This window comes from Poecilia formosa, unplaced genomic scaffold (genome assembly GCF_000485575.1).
Source record: "Poecilia formosa unplaced genomic scaffold, Poecilia_formosa-5.1.2 Scaffold9, whole genome shotgun sequence".
In the NCBI taxonomy this organism is placed as follows: Eukaryota; Metazoa; Chordata; class Actinopteri; order Cyprinodontiformes; family Poeciliidae; genus Poecilia; species Poecilia formosa.
The window spans coordinates 1,005,353-1,024,521 of record NW_006799948.1 but is presented as its reverse complement, the minus strand read 5'-3'; the positions used below and the strand labels follow the sequence as shown (position 1 = coordinate 1,024,521).

At 40.6% G+C, this 19,169-nt stretch overlaps 4 protein-coding genes across 8 annotated transcripts; 2 read left to right on the top strand and 2 right to left on the bottom strand.

The window, feature by feature from the left end:
* Nucleotides 1–531: 531 nt before the first annotated feature.
* trmu (tRNA 5-methylaminomethyl-2-thiouridylate methyltransferase) lies at nt 532–5,961 on the bottom strand. Of its 4 annotated transcripts, XM_007577805.2 has the most exons (12): nt 5,865–5,961; nt 5,616–5,794; nt 4,510–4,675; nt 4,318–4,424; nt 3,605–3,727; nt 3,299–3,471; nt 3,157–3,210; nt 2,977–3,043; nt 2,791–2,891; nt 2,252–2,396; nt 2,091–2,173; nt 1,759–2,002 (listed from the first exon to the last, which is right to left on the bottom strand). In XM_007577805.2, exons 2-12 carry the CDS (start codon nt 5,788–5,790, stop codon nt 1,853–1,855), a joined length of 1,344 nt encoding a protein of 447 aa, XP_007577867.1. In that variant the 5' UTR covers nt 5,791–5,794; nt 5,865–5,961; the 3' UTR covers nt 1,759–1,852. The 4 variants fall into 4 exon arrangements, with proteins under 4 accessions (XP_007577882.1, XP_007577867.1, XP_007577859.1 ...); XM_007577797.2 differs by lacking the exon at nt 5,865–5,961 and having other exon boundaries at nt 5,616–5,815; XM_007577812.2 differs by lacking the exons at nt 5,616–5,794; nt 5,865–5,961 and adding an exon at nt 4,841–5,063.
* Nucleotides 5,886–8,682, top strand: LOC107833733 (phenylserine dehydratase-like). Its single transcript, XM_016663683.1, has 5 exons — nt 5,886–6,074; nt 6,168–6,298; nt 6,460–6,608; nt 6,710–6,799; nt 8,028–8,682. Exons 1-5 carry the CDS (start codon nt 6,033–6,035, stop codon nt 8,267–8,269), a joined length of 654 nt encoding a protein of 217 aa, XP_016519169.1. The 5' UTR covers nt 5,886–6,032; the 3' UTR covers nt 8,270–8,682.
* Nucleotides 8,683–9,011: 329 nt separating this feature from the next.
* tprkb (Tp53rk binding protein) lies at nt 9,012–10,845 on the bottom strand. Its single transcript, XM_007577786.2, has 4 exons — nt 10,348–10,845; nt 10,079–10,201; nt 9,647–9,823; nt 9,012–9,317 (listed from the first exon to the last, which is right to left on the bottom strand). Exons 1-4 carry the CDS (start codon nt 10,486–10,488, stop codon nt 9,231–9,233), a joined length of 528 nt encoding a protein of 175 aa, XP_007577848.1. The 5' UTR covers nt 10,489–10,845; the 3' UTR covers nt 9,012–9,230.
* Nucleotides 10,846–11,736: 891 nt separating this feature from the next.
* alg10 (ALG10 alpha-1,2-mannosyltransferase) lies at nt 11,737–17,161 on the top strand. 2 transcript variants are annotated; one of them, XR_478082.2, is made up of 4 exons: nt 11,737–12,131; nt 14,077–14,274; nt 14,361–16,289; nt 16,321–17,161. XR_478082.2 is itself a non-coding variant. In XM_007577776.2 (3 exons), the coding sequence occupies exons 1-3, from the start codon at nt 11,958–11,960 to the stop codon at nt 15,420–15,422; spliced, it is 1,434 nt and encodes a 477-aa protein (XP_007577838.1). In that variant the 5' UTR covers nt 11,737–11,957; the 3' UTR covers nt 15,423–17,161. The 2 variants fall into 2 exon arrangements, 1 of the variants encoding a protein (XP_007577838.1); XM_007577776.2 differs by having other exon boundaries at nt 14,361–17,161.
* Nucleotides 17,162–19,169: the final 2,008 nt, after the last annotated feature.

Below are 19,169 nucleotides of genomic sequence, written 5' to 3'. Positions count from 1 at the left end.
CAAGAACAGAGGATCAGTGGCGCCACCAAGGGGTGAAAGAGGTCAACGACGCCCCTGTCGAGACGGTCTTATATGCATAATATACATTTTTATCCAGTGATAAAAATGTATATTATATTGAAAGAGAAAAGGACCTGGCACCGCTGGATTAATCATTAATGTTTATATTTTTACACAATTCCCTCCTGGCTCTGCTCTGATGTAAAAACAGGATCACATATTTGAGTCAAAGATTTTTTTAAATAATGGAAACTTATAACTTAATTATTGTTTGTTTTATTCGATTTCTGCAGTTTTGTAAAGCGTCGTTGTGTTTGTTTTTTCACTGACAGAACAAAATCTCTAAAATTGCATTAAAATAGAATGCGTTCTTGTTTTGGCAAGTTTCAGTTGGGAATATTGTGTCATAGCCCCCCCTTGTGGTTTGATAGTTTAATGCATACAAAAAGTAGAGAGGGGCGGGGGGGTAGGGGGGGACAGTTGGTTTCCAAGCAGGATAACTTGCGTCTTCGGAACAGGAACCGCGTTATTCCTTAAACATTCAGTTTTATTGAATCATTTTTATGAGTTCCGTTTGTTACATCTGTGACATTCCAGAAAGAAACGCTACAATGAAAGTGAGCAGATCACAACTCAAAACAGTCTCATGCCAATTGACTGGAAGTTTTTCTAAAACGCCAAAAACTTATATTAGAGCCAAAAAAAGACAGAAGATTACAGTTTAAATGTATCAGAACATTTAATGCAAACATCCTGATCTGTTTCTCACTTTAAAATCTACAACTGGCATGAAACAGATTCCACCGTTTCACTTGGTACCAAAGAGATGAGGACAAAAAAGGAGAACCTACAGGTGGAAAAACTAAGTACACCCCAAGTTTTAATTGTTTTAAAACACATCCACAGATAATACGTTGAAGCAATAATTTTCTGTCCGATCCTCCCTTTCTCATTACATTTTAGTTTAAGTTTTTTTTTATAAGGTTTATGACTATTGGTTCTGGATTTGTTTCAGATAGTTACTCTGCTTTACGACCCATTTCAAGTCACATAACTTCACATTATACAACAGAATATAGAGAAGTTCATAATCAACTCAGTGACCGAAAGGCACCGAGGTCCTGTGACTTAAAAAAAAAAAAAAAAAAATCTCATATCGCCACTCCACCATCACTGTGCTTTATTAGTGGCGCAGTGCTCCCACCAAACAAAATGGCTGCAACCTACCATCTCTAACTTTGATCTCATCTTCCCAGACTCGGACGACGTGACGTTCCGTCAAAGGATGGGACCCGTCTCGCCCTCCAGATCTGGAGGAGGCGTTGCAGCCCACCAGCATCACTAAGCCACCGCCGTGCTTTGCTGCAGGCATGGTGTATCCTTCGACACGGCTGGTCTCCCATGTGAAAATGCTGGACTTTTCCCATCGGCGAATATTTTGCAAAACCTCACTGTTTTGAGTCACGGCTCCTTCTTGATTCTTTTATAAAAATAACTTTACACATTTTTAATACATTTACACAAGATTATACAGTTTCAGAATAAATATAAACTGGACCGTCTGTGTGCTTTTAGAAGTCAGTAGTAGCATATGGTCTAGAAATCTATTATTTTTCCTCAGTAAACTATCTTATTACAATAAAGTCTTCATTTTGATGTTAGGATACAGAAGATTTATCAAAGCACCTAGCAGCAAAACTTAACCCTTTCCTCCTACTGTTTTATCCTTGTATAACAAACACCGTCGGGACCGAAAGGTTGACTGAAATCACTATAATCATCTCCTCGTGCTGCCTAATGTACCAGACATGCAGATCCAAGATGGTCGCACTCGGAGCGCTGATCTCTGATCTCAGCCGACTGGATCGGGGATCGGCTCGTCGTTCTGCTGCCGGCTCGCCACTAGCCTTTCGCGTCCCTTCTGCAGCGTGAATTCGCTGGGCCCCAGCTGGGTGATCTTGCCGCTGCCCAGGCATTCGTCGCCTTTGTAGAGAACTGCAAACTGAGGGAGGGACAGAGGCAGCGACTGGAGTTAAAGACCTATCCTCATGAAATCAACACTGGTGGGGGGAACGTCTTGGACTCGATACCTGTCCGGGTGTCAGCGCTCTGGCCAGCTGAGAGAGAGAAATCCACACCGAACCGTCCATGTTCAGAGTCACGGTGCAGGGAACTGCAGGGGAAGAAGGGTCAGAGTGAATCTGCATCGCTTTGCCGACACCTTCAGTTGCTCAGAGGCGGCCAGACTCACTGAGCGCCATCTGGTGGATGAAGCGGAAGTGGCACTCCATCATCTGGGTCCTGACCAGCTCCGCGGGCGGGTCCGAGGCGATCCAGTGGAAGCGGTCGGTCCGTACCGTGTCACGGAAGAGAGCCGGGTGATTGGTGGTCGGAGCCTGAAGCAGAAGGGGCTTAATATGCGTTTTTGTGGCAATGCACCAATATGAACATTTTGGTCAACATTAATATTGCTGTTGTGATCGATAACCAACATTTACTGGTATTATATTTATGTTAACAGTCAGTCTTGCAACGACTATCGAGTCACCTCTGACTGAAGACTGCTGCTGTGTGACTGTCTCATGACATACTAACTGCTCGATATCCGGGGAGCAGAGACAATATTCCACGGTAACACGTCCTGGATGTCATCAATAGTCGTTAGCAAGAACTGCTAATTCTGTGATACATTTTTCAGCCATATCATCCAGCTGTAGGGCCATCACATAAAATCTGAGTACAATTCTTTAAAACTGAGGTGAAAAAAAAAAAAAAAAATGATGTTCTCACCACAAACACATCACCGGTGACAATGTCTTTATCGACCACAAACCAGGCATCCTTCTGGCCACCTATCTTCGCCCTCTGGCCCAGGGTCAGCGTAAACCAACCTGTAGAAGAACCACAAGCAGGAGATAATAACACTAAGACATTTTTAAACCAAAGGCTTTGCAATAATAACTATGATAATCAGACCTTTATGCGTTCCTTTCACAGCCCCGTCCTCAATAGACACAAAGTTCCCAGGTTTAGGCTCCAGATACTGACAGGTAGAACAAAACTGTGGCAGATTATCACTTTTTCACCAAACAGATGTTAGAAATCAGAGACAGAGAACAAAACGAAAGAAGGAAAAAAAAAAGACTTCCATCTCACCTCTAAAATGAAGTTTTCAAAATTTCTCTCTCCAACGAAGCAAATGCCCATGCTCTGTAAGAACAGAGGTCATAAGGTTCAGACGGAGTGTAACAAGTAGGGCTCAATGACTTATTGGACACGTCTTTTTTGTTTTTTATACCTCTTTCTTTCTTAACACGTGGTGAAACCCTGCTTCAGCAGCCATCTTTTTCACAAACTCCTTGGTGAGTCCGGCGAGTGGGAAGAGGGTCTGCCGTAAGGCGTCCTGCGAAATCTGGCTGAGGAAGAAGGTCTGGTCTTTGGCCAGGTCGGCTCCTTTGCACAGCTTCACGGCTGAAGGGAAGAAATACAGGAGAGGAAAAACAAAACAAAACAAAAAATTACAGGAGAGTTACAGCGGGTTGGATAAGAACAAATGTGCTGGAAAGAGAGACGGGTTGGACTGAAAACGGAGCCGAACGCTTACGGTTTCTGATCTCGAATCGATCCCTGAACAGTGTGGTGGGTCGGGTCGTGTGCAACTGCTGGAAAACTTCCTCATCTTCCTGGGACGTCCTAGCGTAATGACCGGTTGCCATGGCGTCGGCACCTGAAACAAAAGCAAAGTGCACCAGTTTGCGCGCAAAAGCAAAATATCCAGGTTTTCAGCCAATCAGAACAAGGTCTTCGTGAAAACCTATTGGATCATCTATCAGTAAAGAGAAAATGGATCCTCACTGGGTATTTCAGCAGGATATTAGGACGCCATATATAGAATAAAAATGATCTAACATTGCCAAAAACTGCATTGGCTTAATACAAACAAGACAACACTTATCCTTTTAGTTATTATTAAGCATTTACACCGCAACCACAGTGAAAATATAAATTAAACAGAACAAAAAACAAACAATAAACTGGACTTTCAAATAATGAGTCTTATCAACATCTTAATTTTATTTGTGATTATGTAAGTAAGAGCACGTGAACGTGAAGTTATCATCTCCCTAGTTGATTATTCAAAAAAAAAAAAAAAAGACAATTTTTAATAGAATATAGGCATTTTGCAACTGAATGCCTGTATTCTAGTAATTAGCAGGTTTTTATGCTGGTTTTTGATATGCTGCTCACTTATTTGACAGGAGACACATGTTAGAAGCCATAAAGATTCCGAATATGTTATTCTAAAAGCATACATACCTAAAGTGTGGATGGCGTACTTGTGGAAATGGTTGAATTTGATGTGTTTGTTGCAGAGTATATCGGGGTTTGGTGTCCTGCCCTTTTCATATTCCTTCAGCAGGTTGCTGCAAATACATTGGGGACAACTGTAACTCAGGAACATAGGTCGCATTAGCTGCAAATGGTTTCATTTAATGACAAGTGGGGTACCTAAATACGTCGTGCCAGTATTCTTTGACATACGACACCTGGTGGAAGGGGATGTCCAGAGTCTGGCACACTCTGTAGGCGTCGTCACAATCCCTCTCTGTGCTGCAGACTCCACTCTCATCCAGAGAGTCCCAGTTCTTCATGAACACCCCTGTCACATTGTAGCCTTCGAGTGGCAGAGACCCACAACAACTGTCAGCACTTTAAGAAGCACATTTATCAACGACAGACGAATGTCTGCTGAGTTTGCAGCAAGGAAGCAAAACACACGGCTACTTTGGGGTAACTGAGGTGGTGTTTTACACTGTTTAGTTTCCCAAGAATGTCTCACCTCTTCTCTTTAATATGAGAGCTGCCACAGAGCTGTCAACTCCACCCGACATGGCGCACACGACGTGTCTTACAAGCCCCATGTCGTTTCCAACAAATATAAGACTTTATATTTACAACTTTATTCATTTAAAACTTGCGTAACTATAAAAACGCGAGCTAACGCCTTCCAACATGTTCAGGTCCGTCGCGAAATTACGTCCGACTTCTTAGTTCCGGTCAGAACTGGGACAACAGGGACCGGGGGATAAAAAAAAAGAAAAAGAAACACCGTCCAACTTGCATACCTCGAGACATATCATTTGCAGAACGAAATAGCAACTAGTATTAGCAATAAGGTAAGTGTAAAGTATGCTGAACTTACTGCGCAAAGTATTTGCTTATGTTAGGTGTCTTACTTTTCAAAGTGAGATCTGTAAATCAATTTCTGTCTTGGATTCATTGTTTGAAAGTATCCAGAACAAGAAGTTTTTTATATTTCCAACATTTTTTCGCAACTGATAACAAACCATAAGTTTATAATATAAACTCAACATATCTGTCATAAAATGTAAGATAATTTCAAATGCAGTACAATGATACTACAGATAAAAAGATATGATTTGCTGAAAGCCTTTATGGGAGAGCAGTAATACAATTAATACATTGAATACTTTTTCAAGACACAGAAGTCATATATTTTCAATTCATTCAAATTATTTCTACTTCGTCTTTTAAAGGAAAAGTAAATGGTTAAGGTTAAATAATACCAGGTGGAATTTTTAAAAGTACGTTACACATGTTTTTGTTGGTTCTGCAGATGAGTGACGTGACTACGGACGCCGTCACCCTGGATCTGCTGAGAGAAGCCAGGGAGACGGTGAGGAGCAGCCCCCTGGGTGTCATCAACACCCCCATGATCCCGTGGTGCCAGACCACGCTGCCACTGAGCGTCAGCTGCAACGTCCACATCAAGCTGGAAAACATGCAGAAAACCGGTCAGTGGAGGAGCTGCAGTCTCTTGATCCCACATGTCTGAACCCCACCTTGATATTCCTCGTTTCTGATTGACAGGGTCCTTTAAAATCAGAGGAGTGGCCAATCAGTTCTCCAGAAGACCGAGCGGTGGCCATTTTGTGACCATATCAGCGGGGAACTACGGGAAGTCCTTTGCCTACGCCTCGAAACACTACGGCTCCAAGGGGAAGGTGGTTATGCCAGAAACGGCCCCTGAATCCAGGGCCACCCTTATCCAGGTCAGACTGAAAAACAAAGATAAATGAAATGTTGCATCATACCTGACCGTTATAAAGATTGCAAAGGGATGCATTTCTGATTTTACTCCTCAGACTTTTGGGGTGGAAGTAGAACGAGTTCCCACCTCCTCTCTGATGAGTGCGGTGAACCGGTGCGTTCAGGAGGACAACATGACCTTCCTGCACTCCTACGACGACCTGGATCTAATAGCCGGACACGCCAGGTTCTCCTAACTTAAACAAAACATTGACTTTTTTTTCCCCCTAACCCTCTACATTTATTTCAAGTTAGCAAGAAAATTTCACAGAGTAGCAAACACAGGCAAGGTGGAAGGAAACGGACACCTGGTTTTCATTCCTAAAATGAGAATCTGTGTGTGCGCAGCCTGGGCCTGGAGGTGCTGGAGGCGGTGTCGGACCCGGACGTGGTGGTGGTCTGCTGCGGTGGGGGCGGCCTGCTAGCCGGGGTTGCTGCTGCCATCAAGCTCTCGGGGTGCGACACAACCAGGATCTATGGTGTGGAACCAGAAGGAGGTGAAGTGAAGTTTAAAAATGGCCGCCCAAATGTGGAAACAGATCATCAGCGTAGAGCTTGATTATACCAAGTGTGTGTGCGTGTGTGTGTTTGCCACCAGCTTGTACGATGTACCAAAGCTTTATTGAGAAGAAGCCGGTGTGGATGGATACACACAGCATTGCCTCTGGCCTTGCACCTCCTTCTGCAGGTTGGTCCTCCTCTATGCTAGCATCTAGCTACGATTGTGAAAACGTTACCCTTTCCAAAGGTATTCACATCACATGGACTTATCAAGTTTAGCCATTTTACACCCAAAAACTTCTGGCATTTTAAAAAGATTTTATTTTCTAGTCAACCTAAAGTAGTGCATTCTGAACCCCACTGAACTAGATACCTTGAAATAAAATCCATGGTTTTTAATCCATGCAGCCTCTTATAGGTGGAGTGCACGTGTATATTCAGTCCCACTTTAGTTCAATGCTCCTAAATAAAATTTGGTCCAACCAGTAGGGTTCAAACATATTTCTCATGTAAAACTCTAGACTTTTCCAGATTTTACCAATTGTTTATTCTCATTATCGGGTGGGTGGATAAATAAAAAGGGAAAAAAGACTGGAAGCAAAGTACCCAAATAGAACTACAGGAGAGAAGGAAGGACACAAACGTGACAATAAAAAACAAAGGAACTGGCACACGAGGAAGTAAAACAGACAGAAGGAAGAAAGAAAAGAGATAAAAGGAAGTTGAGAGAAAAAAAACCAGAAAATGAACAGAAAAAAAAACAGAAAAGGAAGGAAGGAAATAATAAATGGAAGAGGAGAAATGGAATGTAGAAGGGAGAAAGAAATTCTGAAATGAATAAAGAAAAGAGAAAAATGCAAATAACATAAGGAAAGAACAGACAAACATAAGAAAAGGAATAAAGAAACTGATATAGCAAAGGAAGGAAGGAACAAGGACGGAGACAAGGGTGGAAGGAACAAAAAGAAGAAAAGACACAAAAAGGGAAAGGAGAAAAGTAGTGAAAGAACAAAAAGCAAGACCGAAGAATGAAGAAAAAGTGATGCAATGGTGGACAGATGGACGGACAAAACAAAGTAGAAAAGGGAAAAAGGAGGAAAGATAAAACAAATCAGGAAGGGCAGAAAGACAGACATCATTTATTTTAGACGACTGGATAAAGATTAAAGCTGGAAATGCAAACATTTTTCCATCTTCCTATTTTCTCCTTCCATGTCTCTAACCAGACCAGGAAAACACCAAGATCCGACTCTAGACTAGGTAGAGTCTAAGAAAACACTAAGATCCGACTCTAGACTAGGTAGAGTCTAAGAAAACACTAAGATCCGACTCTAGACTAGGTAGAAACCTTGAGCCAGTCGCCAGACGACGCGTCCGATGTGATGCCGTAACCGCGGCGCTGCTCTGCTCCGCAGGCCGGCTGCCCTTTGAGCTGTGTCGGCTCTACGTGGATCAGATCGTCCTGGTGAGCGACGATGAGATCAAGGCGGCCGTCTCCGCCCTCTACCGAGCCGGGCTGGTGGTCGAGCCGTCGGGTTCCGCCGCCTTCGCCGCGCTCGTCAACGACAAGATACCCGACCTGGAGGGGAAGACCGTCGTGTGCATCCTCAGCGGAGGGAACGTCGGGAAAGACGAGCTGGCCAACTTTCCAGACTGAAACGCTCCGATGTGATTTTGGATCAATCTGAAAGCGTTCCTTCACATTTTTTCCCCAATTCAAAAGGGAAATGTTTTGGACTTTTTTTTTTGTCTTTTAACACAAATCTTGGAACTAACACTGAAAACCAGCACCATAAATTTATAGCAGATGTAGTCGATGACAAAATTAACTTGGTTAAAGTTATTACATTGTTAATGAAATTACTTTTTACTGAGTACCAGCACAAATCACTAGTCAAAGACCATTTGAAAGCCACTGAATCTGGAAAAATTAAGAGATTTTTCTAGACATTCGGGCTTCAAGCAAGTTCAAAATACACAGGCAGTAGTTTTTAGCTTTTGTGGAGTAATTCTGTTGCCGAATGCAAAGTCAATAAATGCAAGATTCAAAATAAATCTACAATTTCTGAAAATTGTTTTTACTTTGTTTTGGCTTTCAGAAATGTAAGAGAGCCGGCTCAATTGGTGTGCGTGATCCGGCAGCTTTAACCTTTAAATATGGAAGCAGTGGAAAAAAAATAGACAGATGGAAGTAAGTAAAGATCGATAAATTATTCATTTTGTATATCTAAAGCGAGTCACATTGAGCTGTATATCAAAATGTACTTATCTTGTCAAATAAACATGAAAGGAAAAAAAAAAACATTCTTAAGGGATGTTAGAAAGTTTCAACCAAATGTAACACGACTGTAATCTCAAAACTGTTCAAAAGGAGTAAAGAAAGACCAGAAACAGCATAATTTTTTTTTTACGATTTTCTATTTAAATTTCCCCCCAAACTGGTTCCAGAAAACAGGCTGAAGAACTGAATAAAAACTAGTGAACTGTGACATAATTTACTGAACCCAGGAGAGTACACAGTCATAAACGGTATTGAAAATATAAAAATAATCCTAAATACATTTTTGGGATGAAAAGAACAGATTTTCAATCACGTGTTGCTCTTGTGTCCTCAGGAGCTACATGACGTCTTTTATGGCCATTCTACACACGACGGCATCTAGCAGACTGCCGCATGTCTCCTCCTGAGGCGAGACTTTGTACAGCTGTAATGGAGACAAAAAGGAGCAAATACGTTCAGGACATACTGTAGCATTTTCCGGCTAAAATAATAAGCAAGAGCTGCTCTGAAAAAGGTACAATCTCGAGGCCAGCATTACGCACAATAAATCCAAGCCTGTGCATCCAATTTGTGATTAATGCATCATTAAAAGAGCAAAAATACAAGTTATGCACCTTTTAAGTGTGTATATAAAGGATTTATAGCTGTAAACGTAATTCATTTGACAGACATGTTCCGATTTATGCTCTAAATCCATTTGGTGAGTCTCTCGTTGTTAAAATACGCTGAGATCCATATATATTAGATCATTACCTTTCTGATCTTTTCCAAGTCAGACAGTGAGGAAACCTGGTCCACTGGAAGCTGCTGACCGTCCACCATGGCCGTGATGTCCGCCACGGCCTGCATCTCGTCTTTGTCATGAACAATCACCACCAGGACCGAGTCGTCTCTGTCGGAGAGCCCAAATCTCTTGAAGGCCTCTGAGATCTGCATTGATAAAGACGTTAAGCAAAGACTGAAAAACGATCCAACAGATCTAACAGATTACACTGACATCAGCTGTAATCTGATTACAGATGATTACATCAGTGTAATCAGCTGATGCTTTACAGACCACTTTTACAACAATGTGCAACATGTGTTGGTCCATAAACTTCTGTATTGATATATGGGGTTGATACGTGACAAAATTTGAACAAGTTCAAGTTACATGGTTTGACATTTTTGTTAAAACGTACGCACTTTGTTTGTCGGTGACAAGCTGAAAATTATTTCCGAGTTGAGACTTCTGGTCTTCATGTTTCCAATGGAGTGTAAATGAAAAGCTTTATTGGCAGCCACCAGCACTTGGAAAGGATCCACCAGCTGTAAAAGCACACAAAGTTGGATTTTACATCCCAGACACTTCTAGCCCCACACGTATGAACAAAGACGAGACAGTAATCATTTTTCAAATAGCATAAGCTGAATGTATTGACAGAATTAAAAACAATAACATAAAAGTGGCTCACCATTGTCGGGTTGATGAGGGCACCATTTATTTTTCCCTCCACCGCTTTCTGTCTCAGTTCTGCTGCATTTTTCACGCTTTTAAAAAGCATCTGCGTCACCCTGGTGTCGGGGTAAAGCTCCAGCGTTTGCGTAAGTTTCATGCTGAAAATTCATATATATGCACGAATTAAACAATTTTTATCTGCTTACCGAAAAGGCACTTCGCTTCTTCACGTTAGACACATGAAGGGGGAACCATAATACAGTAACACAGCTCGGAACAAAATATCGTGAGCAGAACACACCTATGGAATATATTACATAACCATATTTAGTAAAGTCAACAATTAATTACACAACATAAAATGCGTATTGATATTTTTATATAACTGTGTAATTTAAGTGTTTGGTGCCACAAACGTGTAGTAGACGTCGCACTTGCTTAATGCTATGTAGTAACGATTCGTGAGCTCGTCCGCCATATTGTGAGTGGCGACATGAATAAAGAAACACGAGTGTCTTTATAAAAAAAAAAAGGGAAAGTGATTATTTTAATAGAGATTATTTTTAATCATTTCGATAAAAATGAGCACGGTTTTCAAATGAATATCTCGAAACAACAGAAATTCAGTGTGCTTAAAATGCATCCCAACCATATCCACTGGATTCCATTTTGTTACATATTTAAACTGCATGTTACCTAATTTTGAATTTGACATTTGTGCCTTTCTAAATATTTTGTATGTATTTATTGGTGTTATAATGTAAGAGTTTTTGCAGATGTATGTGGTAAAGACAATAAATGAATAAAAGAAACAAAATATTGCATATATTGTAGAATTATGTTACCTTTAAAAAAAGGAAAGAAAAACATATATACAGGAATAGTTTTACTGAAAAATATGTTCTTCTAGTTGAATAAGAATATTCTGTATTCAATAAATTGAGAACAATTTCTTGCACTGAATGAAGAATTTTTTTAAACCAAAACTGACATACTGACTAATAAATATCACTATTACTTTACATTGTTCAAATAGAGATACTGTAGTGGTTTACAAAGCTTTATTATGAAATAAAAAAAATGGATTTGAAACGTTTTGCTTTGTCTGAACTTGAGAGTTTGTTTTTGTTATACATTTTATTTTTCCATAATTTTCACACAGATGTATTTTTTGTATATATGCGGTAGCATTAGTATTTTTTACAAGTTAGTCAGATGGTTTAGCCTTTATACCAAATGTTATTTTACTTTTACTTTAGTCAGTCTTTGAAAAATTACATTTTACGTTGGTTTATACTGAAGTTATACCATTCTAATTTTACGTAGAATAGCGCTGTATCCACTCACAATGTGGCGTCGACGTTGAGCTAAGAGCAAGGTAGTAGGAACCACTGGTTGTAGAAGTGTTTCCACCCGAGGTCGATTCTAAGGCGGATATCCAGCTGTTGGAAATCCAAACTCCTCGGTTTTTTATTTTTGTGTCAATTTCAGCCATTTTCTCTCTGAATTTGGGGAACGTATCTGCTTTAATCCAAGAGTGTGGTCGCTATGCGTTGTATACACGAGCCTAATAGTTAGTGTTTGATCAAATTGACTGTTTCGTCGTGTGTCGTTGTAAAACAGTGAATGCAAGACATGGAGAAAGTCGAGAGCTACATATTCTCAGCTCTGTGCAGCGTCAACTTCTTGGTGTCCTGCCTTCTGTTCTCCAAAATGACGAGGGTACAGCGGGATCCCTACATGGACGAGATCTTCCACGTCCCTCAGGCTCAGAGATACTGCAAGGGGAAATTCAATGAGGTAACCGTCCGTTTGTGGATGGGTCCATCACTGTGTAACGGATTAAGGCTAGAACCAACAGCAGGGCTTTTTATTATTTGACCAGAATGACATGACAGCTTGTGGAGGCTTTAATCTCAAATGCAGACATATATAAAGGCATTAGCAGAGGTTGTGAGCTGAGCTCACATGTGCTAAATCTTTTTGAACCTCATATCATGAGCTCACGAGTAAATTCAGATTCCCAAAAGCGCCATGTGTGCGAAAAAGAAAATATCCTGTTTTAATAAACATCTAGCTGCCACGCCCCCCTCTGGATATTTTAAAGGAGGATTTCCTAGGCCAAAGCAGGATGCAAGACTTTGTTTCTGAAGATGACCACAAGGGGGCGGGACAAAGCAGCGTGAAATACGCTTTAACGGTTTAAAACCGTCACCCCCAGTGGAAGTCAATGGGAACACCGTGTCATCGTGACAGTTAAGGGCTTCTAAACTAGACGGTGTGTTGTGTTGTTTGCTGAGCTGTATAGTTTTTAACACCGTTTATATCTGTGCTGCACAACACCCCACACACAAGGGTTTTTTGTTGTTGTTTTTTTTAAATCTACTTAGTCACATCTACATATTTATGCCAGGAAATACAAATTACAGCTTAAGGGAAATACAGCTGTCCATATAATCATCATTATCATCAAGTCATTGCCCCTCACGCATAATAACTGGTTGGTCGCAAAATCTGCCTTGAAGCATTTCCAATAGCTGGCAGTCAGTGTTTGACCTTTCTTATTTGCAGAATTGTTTTTATTCAACCACACTGTAGTGTTTTTAGGCATTGCCAGCCTGTTAAAGGTCAAGCTACAGCATCCAGATTGGATTTAAGTCTAACCTTTGACTAGGATGTTCCGAAATTTCTTTTTGTTATTATTACTTAAAATTGATGAAAGCAGCAAATATTACTAATAAAATGGATTCTAATATGGAAGAACAGATAGGACCGGCAACTACGATGGAGCAGTAGGGCCAGACTAAGAGTTTTTTTTTTTCTATATGAAGTAATTCCAAAAAAGTTTTATTACAAATGGAAAGTCATAATATTAACAGAATAAAGACACTATTTTACCAGAAGGAAAGTCAGAAATTTAGTAGAAAAAAGTTGTTTTGGGTAAAAAGCGTCAATAGAGTTATCCATTTCTGATGTGACCAGCTCGTATACGCTGTGATTTATTAATTTTTTTCTTGAAGTAGACTCAGTCATTGGACAATTGTTTCAAAGTACTACTACTGATAATAAGTTGATGCTGATTTATTAAAAGATTAACACACCAGCATTTAAAACCAATACCAAAATAAAACTTCACAAGATCAATTCATTCTTTGTTTAGGAGCCGTCATAAAATGACTTCAGGCTTCTAATTTTGTGACATTATTCTGGTAATGTTATCAGTTTGTTCTTGTATTATTTCGACCTTATTGTCATATGATGTTTTTCTTGTTATTGCAACTTTATTCTCATATCATTTTGACTGTTCTGGTAATATGAGCTTATTCTTGTATTATTACGACTTAAAATGACTGTCATACGGCTATTTCCGTATTATTATTACTTTATTCTGGTAAAATGAGTTTATTCTAGTATTGTTTCTACTTTGCAATGTTATTTTTAACTTACTCTTGTACAACTTTATTTGAGTAATATTATGACTTAATTCTTGTAAGACTTTTTTCTCATAATAAAACTTTTTCTCATATTTATTTATTTTTTTTGTCTTAGTCCGGCCCTAAAACTCATTAGTCATAGCCAACTGCTTCAAAGCGGTTGGTTAAAATGTTTTGCCGTTAACTGCATGGGGCTCCCTCAAGGAGGCGACATAAGTTTAGGACAGCCAGAACCAGATGATGATTTAAAGGAAAGCTCCTTGAATTGCGAGATCTATGATGCTGATGATGTTTGTCTCCGGTGTCGTCAGTGGGACCCCATGATCACCACCCTCCCTGGCCTCTACCTCGTCTCAGTGGGCATCATTAAGCCGATGGCGTGGCTCGCCAAATTGACGGGTAGCGTGGCGTGTTCCACGGCCATGCTGCGCTTCACCAACGTGCTGTTTAACTGCGGGAACTTCTACCTGCTGTACCTGCTCATAAGCAAGCTGCACCACAGGGACAAGGTAAGGCTGCCTCACCACAACGAGGGAGGGAGGGAGGAAGGAAAGGTTGCCATTTTTTCTCTAATGCCATGTTACCTCTTCTTCAGACGCGGTTGATGTTTCGGCGAATCCTCTGCACAGTGTCTCTGTCCACCTTCCCCGTGCTTTATTTCTTCACCTTCCTCTACTACACGGACGCCGGATCCACCTTCTTCATCCTCTTTGCGTACCTCATGACGCTGTACGGCTGCCACAAGGCCTCGGCGCTGCTCGGCGTCTGCGCCGTGCTCTTCCGGCAGACCAACATCGTCTGGGTGGCATTTTGCGCCGGCACCGTGGTGGCTGCCAAGATGGATGACGTCTGGAGGATGGAGTACACGAAGAAGAAGGACGAGAGACTCTCCGCCGTCCGGGTGCCACTGTCGTCTCAAGGAGTGAAGAAAGTGATTACGTTCTCATTGGACTTCTTCACCTCGCCTGAAACCGTGAAGGTGGTGATGCAAGTGACCTGGCCTTACGCCGTGGTGGCAGCTGGTTTCCTGCTGTTCATGTTGTTGAACGAGGGGATAGTGGTGGGCGACAGGACGAGCCACCAAGCCTGCTTCCACTTCCCTCAGGTCTTCTACTTTTTCTGCTTCACCTACTTCTTCTCCCTCCCGGTGTCGCTGTGCCTCCACCGAACCCTACGCTTCAGCAACGCACTGAAGAGGCATCCTGTGTTCTTCTCTGTCCTCACCATTGTCTCCTTGTTTCTGGTTTGGAAGTTCACTTACGTCCACAAGTACCTCCTGGCTGATAACCGCCATTTCCCCTTCTACATCTGGAAAAACATCTACCAGAGGCACAAGCTGGTCCGCTTCCTGCTCGTCCCGGCTTACATTTTCACCGGGTGGAACTTCCTGGAGACCTTAAAGTCCCGCTCTTTCTTCATGAGCCTTGCCTACCTGACGTGTCTTGTCTTAGCCACAATTCCCCAGGAGCTCCTGGAGTTCAGGTACTTCATCATCCCGTACCTGATGTACCGTCTCCACATGCCTCTCTCGCCCCTTTCACGGCTATTCGGCGAGTTCCTGCTGTACACGATTGTGAACGTCGCCACCATTTACTTGTTCATCGCCAAGAGCTTCTCCTGGCCTTTGGCCCTGACCACGCAGAGGTTCATGTGGTGAGGAGGTGTCTGGAACCAGGAAAACCACCAAATGGTTATCAGTTTTGGACATTAGAAACTCAATAAAAATCCATCAGTTCAATCAAAAATTGTACGGCCACATTTCTGAGCCTCATTCCAAGAAAAGCTGACTGACATCAACACAGACTATTGTGAAAATATTGTTGCTGTAGTCTGGGAGAATATGTTCCATCTGGAGAAGCTTTTTTTTGACTGTTTTTTTTTTTACAGTGAAATGTGTGCATTTCCTTCTTGCACCCATTATTTTCTCTACTGTAAATGGAAGAAGTGAAGCCCACTAAGCAAGTTTCCTAAACAGTACTTAAAATTTCAGAATCTTAAAAGGCGGTGAATGTATCGTAGATCACAAACAACGCCTTAGAGAATCTGTATTTAGGATAGTCCAAATTTGACAAGATTCTGAAATAAAGCTGATCTAAATGTATTCAGATGTCAGAAAAAGCATGAAATATCCCTTTACCACGCTGCCAAATCAGAAGCGAACTTCAGCGTTGTATAGTGTCACGATGGTACCGAAAATACAACTCAAATATTGGGAAATATGTTGTACTCCAATGTTCATTTGAGACTTGAGACGTTTGGGGTTTTGAAGTAGAAAACAAATAGGAAGCCTGTCTAAGGAAACTCTGCTAACTTGAGCTGTAAATGTGATAACAGCTGCTGGTTATGTCTCGCATTCACCATATCGTCCTTCTGGACGCTCTTTTTTTGTTTTTAGGTGTTTTTAGGCACAAAATGAAGCCATGTGACGTTTTTTAGTAGCCATTCGTTGGACCCCTGACTGGGAACCTTTTGTACTCGTTTACACAACAGAAGATCTGAAGACCTTTCTGTGTTCCTCCACATAGTTTGGTAGCCGATCCCCAGTCATATTAAAGATAACGAGGGTAGAGTAACGCAGAGCCACTCATTGTTGCTGCGCACTGCAGGGTCAGGTGGCAGAAAGAAGACTACTACTTCAATCAAGAAAGACAAATTCTGCTGTGTAAGTCTACATTCAGTCACAGAACAATACGTCTTAAATTATACTTGCTACTTTTCTGTTCTCGTTTAGGATTCTACTGTAGTTTGTTAGTGGTGGTAAAATGTGGGTACGAATTAGTGAAGGGGTTAACTAATCAGAAGCCGAATAAAGAGACCAAAAATGTCTTCTTCTTTTCTTTCTTTTTTTTTTTTTGACCAAACGAAGAACACTGATGTTCAAAACTTTATGTTAGCTTGATTCCACGAGGGTAGAAATGGTTTCCATAACTAGCTTAATATTATCAAAAGCCATGAATATCCACTGGAGCTAAACAATAAATCTATCCAGGATTGTGTGTTTAGTTTTTTTTTTTTTGGAGGGTGGGGGGGGTTTGATGTTTTTGTCTTAACTAATTTGCATACATGTGATTAGCTTAGCTAGTTCTGGTTTTACCCAGCGTCTGTCTGTGATAGAATATAATACCTGATGTTATTTTTCTATCTCTGTTTATAGTCAGTTTAGGTTTGTAGACCCGCGCAGCAGTATGCAACGGTTTCAGTAAAAACACCTGCTTCGAGATCAGTTTGCCATCTTTCCGAACGGTGCTGCTTCCACTGGCCTGGTGTTGTACAACTTAACTCTGGTTCACGTTGTTTTGAAACGTTTTTCCTTTGGATCTCTGTGTCCAGCTCCGTTCCAGCCATTCCTCCCCTTTTTGATACAACTTTGAATAAAACGTATTACAACAAAACAAACTGTGGCAAAACTTGAGTGGTGCAACATATTTCAAACGTGAGTTTTGTCCATCAATTTGGTTGTTTTTTTACTCGTCCACTTTTATGTTAATTCACATGCGTCAATTGCCTTTTTCTCTCATTTATCCATTCATTCTTTTATCAGTTTGTTCATTATACACCCATCCCATTAATTCATCCATCAGTTTTCTTTTCATTATTTACCAATTCTTTTTCTTGATATGTCCTTCCAAATATTTGCAAACCCTATATTTTTTAAAGCCGGACGATACTAGAAATATCTCCCTACTCTTCTCGACTAAACTTTTTAATAATACATTTAAAATAAGATCTTTCTTCCCTAAAAATATCAAGGAACTCTCAAAAAAACATGGAAATCCAACAATTCAACATAAGATTCACTTGTCAACTGATGGAAAAGGGTAGAAACAAAAAAAATTTCTTCATGAATGCTTTACATCTATGGAGCTAAATTGGGGCCATAAAGTTTGTTCAAAAGAAGAAAAAAAATCTTCGAGTCTGAAGAGTAACTTAACATTTTTCTTTCAGTTTCAAAACATTTTTTAGTTTAATTTTTTCTTCAGATTCAAATCTTTTTGTTTTGTTCAGTTTCAAACTCTCTTGAAGAAACTTTATGGCCCCAACTTAGCTCCATGTACAGCTGCTATTTTGAGGGTCTATTTTTCTCAATATTTGAAACAAACATTCTATTTTGGAGTTTCCATAGCTTTTAAGACAAAAACATGCTGCCATATCACAGGTCAGTCAAAAGGGGGCAGTCTTGGATGGAGCTAACGGTTCCAGTTAGTTTCTTTTTTTTTTTTTAATTAACATAGGAAATATTTAGTCAATAATCTCCTCCTGCTTTCCTAACCCAGGAACCTTGAAAGTAAACTTCATAGTTAATTTAGGGTTACTTATAATAAACTCTATTTTCTCTATAAAACAGTCGTCACAATGTCTGTTCTCCATCATGACCAGACTAAAGTTCTGTATCAAAAGAGATTTAATAACCGACTCTGCCTCTCTGCTCCCCCGAGCCTGCAGAAATTCAGCTTTTCCGTTTTCTCGCTGCTTCATTGATTTTTACTTAAGGAGATGACGAAATGACGCCGCAGTCCTTCTCGCTGCTGTGCTCTGGCATTTGGAGAACTGCAGCCCAACAGAAAGGCAAGGTAACAGCTTCGGTTCCTGTAGTATTATTACCTCTTCATTTCTGTTGATGGCGAGCCAGTGGAAAAAAGGTTAAATGTTACAGATTTCATCAGGAAGGAGGAAAAATAAATGAAATTACAGTGCTGTGAAAAAACAGTTGCCTCCTTTTAATGAGGAACAAACAAATCTTTACTCAATATGAAGATGAGCTGAACAAATACAAAAAAGCATCCCAAACCAACCAGGTCGAGTTAACTGATTATCCACATTTCTAGTTCAGTTTAACTTTGCCTACTGTGGAATTTAGATTTAAGAACAGATGAGAAATAAAGTCATTTCTAAGACTGTGGGACTCCAGACTATCAGAATAACCCAGAAATAGATTCACCATGAACCAATGGCGACTCTTCCAACATCCCACCAAAATCACTCTGGTGAGCACAAAAGAACCAAGAGTATCATCTAATGTAATGCAGACCTTACTTGTATTAGCAAAGGTCAGAGGTCATAATTCAGCAACAAGAAAGAGGCTAGAAAAAAAACGCATCCGTACAAAAACCCAATGTTAACAAAACCGCCCAATAAAGTACATCTCACAAATGTTGAAAATATCTTGATGATCTCCAAGATTTTCGGGACAATATTTGGTTGTCCGAAGTAGAACATCCATTCCGTTCATGCTTAAAAACCTTTCAGTGTGGCTTAATCAAAACTATTCTGTAAAGAAGAGTTAGTCAATATTCCTCCACAGAGATTTTACCACAAATGCTCAATGGCAGTTGTTGCTGGCAATCAGGTTTAGGAGGTGGAACTACATGTTCACAAAGGACAAGGTTGGTTTGGATAGCTTTTG

Excerpts from the sequence above, each read along its gene's own strand:
- trmu (XM_007577797.2), bottom strand. The coding sequence starts at position 5,805 with ATGTTTTCCAGCTTGATGTGGACGTTGCAGCTGACGCTCAGTGGCAGC. Across the intron at positions 3,728-4,317 it reads GTACGCCATCCACACTTTAG|GTGCCGACGCCATGGCAACC; the intron begins GTATGTATGCTT and ends CTTTTGTTTCAG. Across the intron at positions 3,211-3,298 it reads ACGTGTTAAGAAAGAAAGAG|AGCATGGGCATTTGCTTCGT; the intron begins GTATAAAAAACA and ends CTGTTCTTACAG.
- LOC107833733 (XM_016663683.1), top strand. The coding sequence starts at position 6,033 with ATGCCAGAAACGGCCCCTGAATCCAGGGCCACCCTTATCCAG. Across the intron at positions 6,299-6,459 it reads CTAATAGCCGGACACGCCAG|CCTGGGCCTGGAGGTGCTGG; the intron begins GTTCTCCTAACT and ends GTGTGTGCGCAG. Across the intron at positions 6,609-6,709 it reads TGGTGTGGAACCAGAAGGAG|CTTGTACGATGTACCAAAGC; the intron begins GTGAAGTGAAGT and ends GTTTGCCACCAG.
- tprkb (XM_007577786.2), bottom strand. The coding sequence starts at position 10,488 with ATGAAACTTACGCAAACGCTGGAGCTTTACCCCGACACCAGGGTGACG. Across the intron at positions 9,824-10,078 it reads GCTTGTCACCGACAAACAAA|ATCTCAGAGGCCTTCAAGAG; the intron begins GTGCGTACGTTT and ends TTATCAATGCAG. Across the intron at positions 9,318-9,646 it reads ACTTGGAAAAGATCAGAAAG|CTGTACAAAGTCTCGCCTCA; the intron begins GTAATGATCTAA and ends TCTCCATTACAG.
- alg10 (XM_007577776.2), top strand. The coding sequence starts at position 11,958 with ATGCAAGACATGGAGAAAGTCGAGAGCTACATATTCTCAGCTCTGTGC. Across the intron at positions 12,132-14,076 it reads GCAAGGGGAAATTCAATGAG|TGGGACCCCATGATCACCAC; the intron begins GTAACCGTCCGT and ends CGGTGTCGTCAG. Across the intron at positions 14,275-14,360 it reads AGCTGCACCACAGGGACAAG|ACGCGGTTGATGTTTCGGCG; the intron begins GTAAGGCTGCCT and ends CCTCTTCTTCAG.